Raw genomic sequence first — 13,057 nt, 5'->3', positions numbered from 1 at the left:
AAACCTGCTTTCGAGAAACAAGCGTTCAAAGTTTTTTGGCTATAGGGTCTAACACTTTTGAAAAAATCATATTTTATTTTATTGTATTTTGTTATGATAAAACATTTCAAGAATGTTTTGTCAAATTTTCAACTAAATCAAAGCAGAACTCTTGATCCTGTGTGCCGAGCTCTTGCTTTTTCCCAGTATGAGATAAGCAAAGGTAAAAGCCCATAGCTTCCAGAATTTTGTTCCGATAGGCTTGAAAATTACTCAGAATATTCTTGAAATGTTTTACTAATAGAAAATAAAAGGAAGAAGAAACATTTCAAAAGAACGAAGCTAACTATTGTATTTTTGAACGCTTAGGAAGTGGTTTCATGTTCCATATTCACCTGGATCCATGTTTCATCCATTGTCACATATTGACGCAAAAAAAACTGAACTTGAAAACATGAACAAACACAGCTATAAATCCTCAACACGTTGTTGGTTTTGATCGACTGTGAGCAAACACTGTACCCACTCTGAAAAAGCTTGTTCATAATCAAATGTTCATGCATTATTGTAAACAGACTGCCTTCTGATACCTTTAGGGCCTCAGCTATCTCAAGGAATTTCAATTAAAGTTTAGATCCCTCGTTCATCATCATCGGTTTCTGTACGAGCATGTTTAAATTGAGAAGCAATAATAAATAAACACACGAAATTAGTATTGAAACCATTGTTTTGAAACTGACAAAAGTAGCATCACTTAAATCATTCAGCTGTCACATTCATCTGACTAATCGAAATGTCATAGAATTCACACATAGTGATTTGAAAATTAGAAGGGGGCTAAACCGGATACTTTTGATGTGAAACACATCTTTATTTTCACATATAGGAGTGCAAATCATAAACTCAAGGAAAAATACACGTAGAAATGTGGTCAGGTTTTAAACACTTACAGCTCAGTCTATTTTGTATCAATTATAAATATTATTTCATCATTTGATTGGAAATACTTCTAAGTTTCGATTTGAATGTATCAAGCCACGTATTTTCAATTATAAATGATGAAATTTTGATTAGTAGCTAGCAGTGTCCTATTTTGTTTGCTAAAAATCTCCGGCATACCAGATTTCCCTGCCATAGACGACGGTTTTGAAGGAGTAAGCGATATATAAGCATCGCTCTGATAGGTCAATCGATGCAAAAGCGAAGCTGTTTGAAGCACGAGAATCTATAAATATAAGCGAAACGTTTCAGTCCTACGCGTAGCATACTAGAGGTAGGTTGTTGCTAGACAGCAAGACGAAACGTGCCATAAAACGATTTGAAGCTTTAAATTTTATGCTCTGATCTTGTGTCATGCTAGTTCGGATGAAATTCCATGTTATGACGTTTCACCTGAGAAATTGACAACTACCCCTGGGTATATTCTCAGTGCCTAAGATTAATTTCTAATTTATATAAGATGAACTCGATTGATAATGAGAAAAAGTTTACCCCTCCACCGAAATCGCAGAATGGTAGAGAAACTTAACGCTATAAAAATAACTTCTAGCATACAAAACTTGAACACAAGCTTGGCGAAGAGAAGCTTAAATATCAAAATCGTATCGCAAGTATGTACAAAGATATAATTGCATACATTTGGGATATTGGTGTAATTTCGTCGGCTATGAAACAAACAATGTTCGGTGTTGGTTCCTAATCAAGATCAATCTAAGCAAACTCTCTTGCAATTGCGGATTCAAAAATGTGACGATTGATTGAACTGTTTGATTGCAGATCATTAAAAATTCTGGTTGCCTCGTTCCACATCAATGGCTCGAACAACTCCATAGGGCTGATCTTGTAGTTGTTGTAGTATTCATCACAACTATATTTAAACTATTCCTTTGTGTAGCCTTTAGCTACAATTCTCAATTTGTGATTTGGAAAAATATGCATTAGTTTTCGCACAAAGTCACAATGAAGTGGCCAACCCAAAATCCAACATTTCCGGATTCGCTGAGCCAAGCCGTACTCTTTATGGGGTTACATAGCATACACAGTGAAATAAATAAAGATCGAATACATCTCAAGACACCGTAATGAGTGGGAAGAAAATGAAACTATGTTCGAATGGATTTTCCATAGGTTTCAACTTTTCGTGAGAAATAATTCCTTTCGCCGAAAACTTGACACCCAGCAGTACAAAATAATTCATGCTGAAATTTACTTTAGAGTCTTTTTTGAAGATTATTTGATTTTTTTGGCAACATATTAAATTTTTATAAAATCTAGTTTTAAGAAGTAATATAAAATAGATTGAAAATATCGGTATAAATATTTAGTTATGTTTCAAGAATCCCTTAAGAATTTCAAGTCGAAAATTATGAGCCACAATTAATTTTATGTTCCAGGGAGAGACCGGGGCTAAACCGTCTTCTTCTAAACCAGCAATTATTTCGATCCATGGATAGAATTCATTCGCCCTTTCATGTGATAGACAGACGTCAATCAGCTGGATGACGCTGAGTCAATTCAGTTCGGTGTCAATCGTTTTGGTGTCAAAAGGCATAAGATTTTTTAACAGAAATATTTTGTGGATTTTTTTTTATTATTTTAGAACATTTGATTTTTGTGCATTGCAATGACGGTCTGGTAATTTCTTTCAGATGTTAATTCCGAGCTAAATCAATGATTATTATTAGGTGTTTCGATGACGTGAAAAATAAAATTGTCATTGTGTCTAAAAAATAAACTGTTTTTGCGGGGCTAAACCATACAAAAAAGGGAGCTCAATCGGACACATAATTTTCGACTTGAAATTCTAAACGGATTGTTGAAACATACCTAAATATTGATATCTGTATTTGAATTCTACTTCTTATCACTTTTTAAAACTAAATTTATTATAAATCAAATCAAATCGTACATTATATGTAGCGAAACAATCAAATAGGCTTCAATAAAAACCCAAAAATCATTTCATTTCCTTAGCGCTTATTAAGTTATCGTAAATTTTGGTGCCCTACCGTATTCGTTCTTCATTTTTGTGTGAAGCTCCAAAGTCCGGTTTGGTTCCGCGTTCCATGGTGACTAAAAAAATTATGCTAGTTTTTCCAAGTCACAAATGTAGTAACTGTATACATAAATGGGTAAGAAACCAATCTCTAATATTAGGTTCGTCAATTGATAGAGACTTTTTAAGGAAACTATGCATGCATAGTTTTAAATGTTGCGCAAAAAATGGAAGACGAGCTTTTATTATTATTATTATTATTATTATTATTATTATTATTATTATTATTATTATTATTATTATTATTATTTTTATTATTATTATTGTTATTATTATTACTAATATTATTATTATTATTATTATTATTATTATTATTATTATTATTATTATTATTATTATTATTATTATTATTATTATTATGTTGCTTTATTTATCCTCGGTTTTAACCTTACGGTCATTCGCCGAGGAATGACATACAATCATTTCTTCTAAATTTTTTGATTGTTGAAAATAGATTCATTTTTCCATTGTATATTTTTATTGGAATTGATTTGCGGCAACTCCTTTATTCAATCAGCGATTTAAGGCATGTATATACGAAACTCGTATGGTCGTCAGTAGGATTGTTGTACTAGCCATGCAATGATTCTGTACACTAAGAATCGGCTGCGAAGTCTGTTGAAACAGAAAGGCCGAATTCCGCATTTGCTTACATACGAAACAACACATTCGCCCTTTTCAAAATTAGTATAGAGTGGAATTGATCTCTCCGTACGGCAAAAACAGATGGTTTGCCATACTTAAATCGTATGCGAAGTTTCATTCAAATAGAGGAAAGTCGATCCCGATTTTATCCCTTTTTCTTCTGTTAATTCCTGTAACGCATATAAACCCGGATAACTTTGAAAATCATTTTCAACAATTCTTCAAAAACTTGCTCATTGAATGGAAAGAGGAACGTTTGTTTAGCTGAAAACCTAGCACAGCCTATAACTCGTAGAAGTTTTGAACTAAAATTAGAAAATAATTCTCCGTTTTTCGTAATAACGGTTTGAAAACACATTTTTCCCCGTAGTTCCGCATTACAAGGACCGGTATAGCCGAAGTCGGATTTTATGGCCAGCGATGACTTGACATTTCTAACTCTCATCACATGTAATTCGTCAAGGGTCGTAAGACTTTTCAGTTCAGTTAGTTCAGTAAGATGTGTCGGGTTGGCGGTTCAATGCACAGGACGCTGGTCTTACAAGCCAGTTATCGTATGTTCGAGCCCCGACCAGGAAGGATTCTTAGTGTCAGTAGGATCCATAGTACTAGCCATGCAATGATTCCGTACACTAAGAATCGGCTGCGAAGTCTGTTGAAACAGAAAGGCCAAATTCCACAAAAGGAATGTTTTTAGTTCAGTAAGACCATAGTTCGAAAACGTCGATTGGCCCATCTCGGAGAAAAGTGAGTAAGTTTCGTTTTGAGGGATTTTTACCTTCATTGCCGGTACTTCCGGAAACCGGTACATCCGATGTAAGGTTGTGTGGTTGTCAATTTGGCAGAAAAGATATAAAAAACAATATATTTTATTAATTGATGAAAATCTCACATCAAAATATACTTAAACTTTTTAACACAAAATTTCCCACTTTCGATATTGGTACCACTCTGAATTTTTCAGTAATGAATAAATAAATTTGAAACACATTATTGTGTTCCGGCTTCACTTCTTGTCTTTCTCGTATATAAAGGTTATGCAATCACTGTGAAAACCGACTTTATTAAATGTGGACTACCACAATATTTGATTTCTTTTAAAGTTAGCAATCAACCATGCATCTCCATCGCAGCTCCATTGAAAGGAAACGCATGGTGCTTAACTCCAGTAGTTATGCACCAAGCATTTCCTTTTAATTGTTCCCGAAAATTGTTTATTTATTGCTAAGTGGTACGAGAACCAGAAGTGTGAAGAACATGTATCAAATTTTTTGAGTATTTTTAATGTAAGAAATACTTTTTCAAAATAAATGAAAAAAAATGTAAATCTTCCTGACAATCTCCGACTTTTTTTTAAATTTTTCGGTGGAGCAGTTACTTTAAAAAACGAAAATCAATAAAACCACTCTAACTTCAATACAGCAGCTAAAGGGTAAAAAGTCTGGGAAAATTGTCCAATTCAGTACAAGCTCTTTCAATTATTTTATAACGTTATAAATTCCCTTTGAAGTAGATCACATGCTCTCCCGGCTACAGCCTTTGTAGTACCGAAAATAATGCTAAAAAACTCAAAAATGAAACTAAGTTTTTACAAACATAGGCTCAGATGAAAGATCTTATCACTCTACGGACTTCTCTTGAATTTCATCCGCATTCGACTCTCGCCTCCGAAAATACAGGGTGAGCGTGTATGAAATTCCAAATCGTCGCTTAATTCCGTTTTCCAAATTAACTACAAAACTGTATCAGTTTTTCAATTATGTTAATTGCTGGCGAAACAAACTGACTTCCATTTTGATGATTTCCAATTACTGGTTCCGGAGATAGCGGAAATAGTGTTAAAAATTCCAAAACGAAAATCACTTCATTTTCCTACAGATGACAGGGTCGATTTTCACAAACTTGGTTCGAATTAAAAGTCTTTCGATCTAATAGACTGTAAGGTTTGCTGAAAATTTCCGTCATTTTGAGAGGGATGTTAATTTACTTTCTTTCTTCTTTTATTTAATATTCAATGAAAAGTTTTTTCAAGAATACCCTGGTTATATTAATCAAAATATGAGTAATATGAGAAACGCATCATCACACCACTAGATGGATTAAAACAGAAAACATTTATTGTTCGATGAAAGAGCACGAATTTGTTCTCCTAACTTGAAAGAGTGAACTCGAATTGAATTCAAAATGCTTACCTAAAATACGGCTGTTCATGTGATTAGAATTAAAAAAAAAAGTTATTTTTATTTACTCAAAAGATACGGAAATTAAGATAAATAAATGTCACTCTTAGTTGCGATTACAAATTATGAGAACGAGATCCATGTCTAGTAAATGACATAAGCAGAACAGTACTTTCAAAATTGTGTTCATTCTTTCATTTACCTTTTCAATGATTTTCGGTTTTCAGTGAAAATCCAATAGTATGCAGTGTCGATATTCAATCGAAGCATTGAGAATCGATAATGACAAAATACGGTTCACAATGACTTTTACCTGTTGGTGTTCGAATTTGTAGTATTTTTGTTTTCCAAAGGGCTTCTGGAGTGTAATTACTTCGATTTATCATATTTTAGACAGTCTTTATAGCCAAACGTCACAGAATCTCAATATATCTATGAAAGAATGAGAATTGAAGTTCTACTGATTCTCCCTGCAAACGTTAGTTTGATTTCGTATTGTCATAGAGGAACGAGTGACTTAACCGTGATAATCTTTTTGTTTTGCTATGAGAGACGAAAATGCTTCGTCTCTCTTCGTTTGTTTTGGATGCAATCATTTACGAATGAGACAGCAAAAACAAATATGAGGTTATTGTGTTGTATTGTATCATCGAGAATACGTGACAATTTTAAGCTCTGCACGTGATAGTAGTCGGTGATAACTGTCGTTCAAACATTATCTGAAACGGAAGTATTGAAGTATTCTTACTTTCATTCCTGAGTAACTCCATTTGGTCAGCAATGACAACGTCATCTAGGAGTTTGGTTCTAAGGAACCGATTCATAATAAGCGCACATGATTGTTTGATATTTTTTGTTTCACGTTTCGTCTTCGATTCATCAGTGCACACCAGTTTATGTTGAACTGCCACGCCAATCAGCAGTTCACAATAACCCGCTAAGCAAACGAAGAGTTATCTCTATTTGAGACACTTCTATTGTACCGGGACTTCACTCTGTTTCGGTGCGACTGACAGCCTGTTGTGACCATAATAGTCATATTAACCGTAATATTGTTCTTAGCAAACTTAATAGACTCATTTTTATCCTCGCCATCGAAAGTAACGAAATTATTTTTATCCCTATTCCAGTTCTGGGCCGCGTACGTGCCTTGCGAGGCACAGCACAAAGATGCCGTGCAGATTACCCTGGAGCAGATTGATGTAATTAAAAGACTGACGGAACGTTACTCGCCACATCTGACTGCCTGCACGTCGGTTTACGGTAAGGTGCTCAATTTACACTCGGAACGATCCCGAAAATTGCATCCGATCTATCGGACTATGCTCGCGGGAACAAGTCACACTAACGACCGGAGTATTCTGATGGTCACCGCCGGTCAATTCCGTCCCGGGGCATGACGTGAATAGGGTCACAAATTTCGTCCGACGTTGTCTCATTATCTACCACCGACCGAATGTGCTTGCTCCCGTTTCGTGATTCTTGGTTTAGTAATCCTGCCACGTCCGGACCGGACTCGTATATGTAAATCATGTATTTGTACGCTGCATTACGTCCCGAATAACGTTATCCGTTTAAAGCGCAGTGTTGTTTCACCGGAACCTGTTATCGTTTCCATGGACTCTAATTATCTCTTCTCTATCTCGTTTTTTTCCCATGCTTCTTCGTTGGTGCCCACGTGTTTCCAACATTCCAACAGATATTGTAGAAGCGCACAAAAACCATCAAATGTGTTCACTAATTGGAGTCGAGGGAGGTCACTCGTTGGGTGGATCGTTGGGAGTCCTACGGATTTACTATGCACTCGGTGTCCGCTACATGACTCTTACGTCAACCTGCCACACACCTTGGGCGGACTCAAGCAACGCGGATGCCCCGAAGTACGACGTCAAGCACGGTGGTCTGACGACATACGGGAAGGTGAGTAAGGATATTGTGTTATCTAAGCGTGATTGTGCGTATCGTGTTGCTGCTACTGTAGGCACAACAGATAGATGCATCCGAGTGAATGCAATTGTCAGGATGCAGGGCCAGCACCTATCATCGCTGATCTATACTGAGAATCGTTTGCATTTCAGTTGGATAGTTATTTTTAATTGCATTCCAATGGATTTTGAAACTGGTTAGCATGTAGGCATTACCCATCCGTAGCATCAATCACAGAAGTTTAAGATAGAAAAATAGCAATGTTATGTTACAGAGCAGACTTTCAGTCGCAGTACAAAAAAATCCTGAGATAAAAAAATACTCTACTAGTCTATTCCTAACATGATGGCACATCATCGCACATCAGTATCGAAACGTTCGCCGACCAGCTCCATGTCACATGTTTACATTGCCCATTCATAGAATACTATGACATGACATTCACTCTAGATTGAGCCGCTGCTTTTTTTTCTGCCCCACTCAATACTGTCGAGAATTGATGGGATGCAAGCTAGGGCCAGGAAAGTAGCCACACGCGCTACCTACCGCAGCCAAGCGAAGCATCTGTCCACGTTGATACACACTCACATACCGCACAATGCTGGTGATAAAATCATTTTTTGTGGTTTTGTTTTTCGCCCTCTTGATTGGATGGGGCTACTGTGCACTCGAACAGCAAACATGTTACACGACCGAACAAGGACAACACGGTCGGTCGCCTGCTGCTCAGCAGTGCTCGCGAAGTCCTGGTGTGTGGTCCCAGTCAGAGTGTCAATTTATATTGAATTCATTCCATTATCGTGGCTTCCATCCACGAGTGCGAGTCCTGTAGTCCTAGAGGTAAAGATCAAACGGGTGTGATTTGACAACAGAACGAATAGAAAAAAAACATTGAGTAATGTTAGAACCAGTCCTGTTCCGAAAACCTCAGCCTATACATTCTATGCTTATCAGAAAAATAAATTGGAGTTAGAGGTAGCAATGCAGCAGAAATGGAATGTTACGGTGAGCAACTATGAATGATACTAGAGCATTTAGATGAAACTTTCATTATCCACTCTCCTTTCGGTTATAGATTTACTCTATGGGATGTCATTAATTTAATCTATAAATGGTGGATTCATATAGATAAGCTACCGCGGCAAATTTTGAACGCTTTTGCTTCGTGATAAAATGATTTGAGTAGTTCAAAAAAGAGTACCCATTCAGGTTATGTTTATTTGAAACACCCGTGGATTTTTATGTCCTGTTAGTTTTATTTTTTTTTTCTGTTAGGATCATTTCGCCGAAAGTCATTTATACGTAAGTAATTTTGCCGAAAGGATCATTTAACCGAATCATGCATTTGTCTTAAAACCGGATATGGAATTGATTCCAAATTAAGAAAAAAATGAAAGGCATGTCTAAACAGTGATTCAGGATGCAAAATTAGCAGGAAACAGTTCTTTACGCTGCCCACCTAGGTTCGATTCCCAACCCCACACATAGGGTCAGATAACTTTTCTGGTCCGAAGAGGTGAATGACCACAATGTAAAAGCCTCTATAATCGAAACAAAAAAAAATCTTCATTTCTATCATTGGGTTTAGAGATTTAAAGTCTTTGCACAAAAAATTGCTCTTTTGGGTTATAGGGTGGTCCTGAAACAAACCATGATTTAAAAAATTATTTCAAAATCTGAGAACAATGCATCCTTCCACAATAAGTTAAAATAAAAAATATCAAGCAACTTCGTTGAACATATTATCTCAAAACGTTTTTATAATAGAATGATTTACATATCCTTAGCTAGGGTGCATCTAAAAATAACAGTTTTTTTAAATAACTTAATATTGAAATATGTTCCAAAAAATTAAAAACGTCCTACTTTTAGTGAAAGTAGATTTTTTTATAGTTCCTGGTTATAGTTTTGAGACCTTTTTCGTAGTTAGGTCGATTGTATGAAAGACCTATCCAGCTGGATAATCTTTTTTTTTTTTTTTTATTCAAGAATATAATGTTTAAGGCACACTGCTTAAGCTCTAAGATGCCAAGGGCTTTTACTAATTTAAAATTTACGACTAACTTAAAACTAAGGTTGTATCATTAAGTAATGTCATATTTGGGTCGCAGTGGTTGACTTTGGCAGATCCAGCCTTCATGTGGTGATCGGCCGGTGAATTGAATATTTCATGAGAGTCTTCCATATGGCGTTGGTGAATATTCATGTTGGCCGCATTCTTCGGTCCGTGTGGGTCCGCGGGAAACACCCCCAGGTTACGAATACCCGGCGGGTGGCCCGCATGCTGTTGATAAGTTTCCGTGGGCGATGATGGTGTTGTTACAGAAGAAAATGAAAAAAAAAATATAACGAAGTAAATATTGCGGAAAACGGAGTAAAAAGGGGATATGGGAATGAAATGACTAAAACGACAGAGATCTAATTAGTTGACATCGAGATGGTGAAGAGACGGGGAGGGGGGAAGCGAAGGTTAGTGACAGCAAAAAGATCTTGTTAGTTCCGATGAAGATGGTGGACAGATGAGGAATCGGGATAATCGGCGGAAGTTAGTGTCGAACCTGCAGTTGAGAAATAATTCTTAGCCACAGTTGAAACAACGTCGATAAATAGGAGGAACTTTCTAAGCCAGATGTAACAGATTACACTTGTATATTAATGTGTTTGAGAAACTGGTATATGAGAAGCATATATGAACTATCCCGACTCGCCAACACATCCCGAACCGGAACCTCAGGCGGTCTACCTCGGGCCCTGAGGGATTCCAGTAGCTTCGACCTGGCGTCGCGATACTCTACGCACGACCACACGACATGCTCGATGTCCTGATAACCGTCGCCACAGGTGCAGAGCCCGTTCTCCACGATCCCGATACGCCGGAGATGTGCGTTGAATGTATAGTGATTTGACATGAGTCGTGACATAACGCGAATGAAATCACGACTCACGTTCATCCCCTTGAACCAAGGTTTCGTCGATACCTTAGGGATAATGGAGTGTAGCCATCGTCCCAGTTCGTCATTGCTCCATGAAGTTTGCCAACTTTCGAGAGTTTTCTGACGAGAGATACTGAAAAATTCATTGAAGCAGATTGGTCTTTCATAAATATCACCTTCTAATGCGCCCACTTTAGCCAATGAGTCTGCCTTTTCATTGCCCGGAATGGAACAATGCGAAGGGACCCAGACTAACGATATTAAATAAGACCGTTCAGATAAAGTACTCAAATGTTCCCGTATTTTCCCCAGGAAATATGGGGGATACTTTCCTGGCTTCATTGCTCGGAGAGCTTCTATTGAGCTTAGACTGTCCGTGACAATGAAGTAATGGTCTTTGGGCAACGTTTCAATGATCTCGAGGGTGTACTGAATAGCAGCTAATTCTGCGACGTAAACTGAAGCCGGATCACTGAGTTTGTAAGAAGCGGTGATGTTTTGATTGAAGATGCCGAAGCCTGTGGACTCGTTGATGTTTGATCCGTCAGTGTAAAACACCTTTTCACAGTTGACTGTTCTAAATTTATTATAAAAAATATTTGGGGCCACTTGAGGGCGCACGTGAGCCGGAATTCCACGAATTTCTTCTCTCATGGATGTGTCGAAAAACACAGTAGAATCAGAAGTATCCAAGAAATGAGCACGGTTGGAAACAAACAAAGAAGGATTAATATTCTGAGCCATGTAATCAAAATACAAGGACATAAAACGGGTTTGAGAATTAAGCTCAACTAACCTTTCGAAATTTTCAATCACCAGAGGATTCAAAATGTCGCATCGAATGAGCAAACGATATGAGAGATCCCAGAACCGGTTTTTCAATGGGAGAACACCCGCCAGCACTTCGAGGCTCATCGTATGAGTCGATTGCATGCAACCCAAGGCAATACGCAAACAACGATACTGAATTCTTTCCAGCATGATGAAATGAGTGTTCGCCGCGGATCGGAAGCCAAAGCATCCGTATTCCATCACGGACAATATCGTTGTTTGGTACAGCCTGATCAGGTCTCCTGGATGGGCACCCCACCACGACCCGGTTATTGTACGAAGAAAGTTGATTCTTTGTTGGCATTTTCTTTTCAGATACCTAATGTGACAGCCCCAGGTGCCTTTGGAGTCGAACCAGACCCCGAGATATTTAAATGTGAAGACCTGAGCTATGGTTTCACCCCCTAGTTGAAGCTGTAATTGTGCTGGTTCTCGCTTTCTCGAAAATACAACCAGCTCAGTTTTCTCCGTAGAGAATTCGATACCCATTTGAAGAGCCCATGTGGATAAGTTGACAAGAGTATCTTGTAACGGCCCTTGCAGATCGCCAGCTTTGGGTCCTATAATAGACACAACGCTGTCGTCGGCAAGTTGTCTTAGCGTGCAAGATGTGTTGATACATTTATCGATGTCGCTTACGTAAAAATTGTATAGAAGGGGGCTTAAGCATGAGCCCTGAGGAAGACCCATGTAACTGAATCGTATTGTCGACAAATCACCATGCGCGAAATACATGTGTTTCTCAGACAATAGATTATGTAAAAAGTTGTTCAAAACTGGCGAAAGACCATGCTGATGCAGCTTCTCAGATAGGATATTTATAGAAACTGAGTCAAAAGCCCCCTTAATGTCAAGGAAAACTGACGCCATTTGTTCTTTACGAGCAAATGCCATTTGAATTTCTGTTGAGAGCAACGCAAGACAATCGTTCGTTCCTTTACCCCTGCGGAAACCAAATTGTGTATCTGAAAGTAAGCCATTAGTTTCGACCCAATTGTCTAGACGGAAAAGAATCATAGCTGGATAATCTTGTATGATAACGTATAAAAATACTTGCACGAGATTTCAATTTAAATGAGATGGAAAAATAACAGTTTTCCATTTTTTTATCACATACTATACAAAAAAGTATACGTTGTCAAATGCAATCAAAATAGTATTTTCCAGATCTCCCCATTTTGAGATATCGTTATTTGAAAAACGCATATTTCCTTGTTAAAACTTTTCATCACTATCGGACCAGAAAGTATAAAAAAAATTTCTTTCGCTAAAAGTTGTGTTTTTTTAGACACTAAATTTTTGTAAAATATAACATAACGGTTGCATAAATTTGTTGCTTGTATGATATAAATTATGATGTAACATAACTAATCATGATTGTAAGGGTTGACATATTGCGAATGTTATTAAAACGTGAGTTGATGAATGCGAAAAAAGTGTGTAGATTTTCATGAGTTTGAATTAAAGTTCGTGTTTTTTTTAAATACGACGAACGACAACGACAAACG

The 13,057-nt window shown here is 37.2% G+C and overlaps 1 protein-coding gene across 3 annotated transcripts in view; it reads left to right on the top strand.

Annotated features, from left to right (window-relative positions):
• LOC131430028 (uncharacterized) overlaps nt 1–13,057 on the top strand; it is a 108,865-nt gene that overhangs the window by 62,214 nt on the left and 33,594 nt on the right. For all 3 annotated transcript variants that reach the window (XM_058594639.1, XM_058594638.1, XM_058594637.1), the window contains 2 exons: nt 6,990–7,122; nt 7,559–7,779. In XM_058594639.1, coding sequence (XP_058450622.1) covers nt 6,990–7,122; nt 7,559–7,779 — 354 coding nt within the window. The remainder of the gene's footprint in view (nt 1–6,989; nt 7,123–7,558; nt 7,780–13,057) is intronic.

This window comes from Malaya genurostris, chromosome 2 (genome assembly GCF_030247185.1).
Source record: "Malaya genurostris strain Urasoe2022 chromosome 2, Malgen_1.1, whole genome shotgun sequence".
Classification (NCBI taxonomy): domain Eukaryota; kingdom Metazoa; phylum Arthropoda; class Insecta; order Diptera; family Culicidae; genus Malaya; species Malaya genurostris.
The sequence above is the reverse complement of the archived record's forward strand: the minus strand, read 5'-3'. Positions and strand labels throughout refer to the sequence as shown.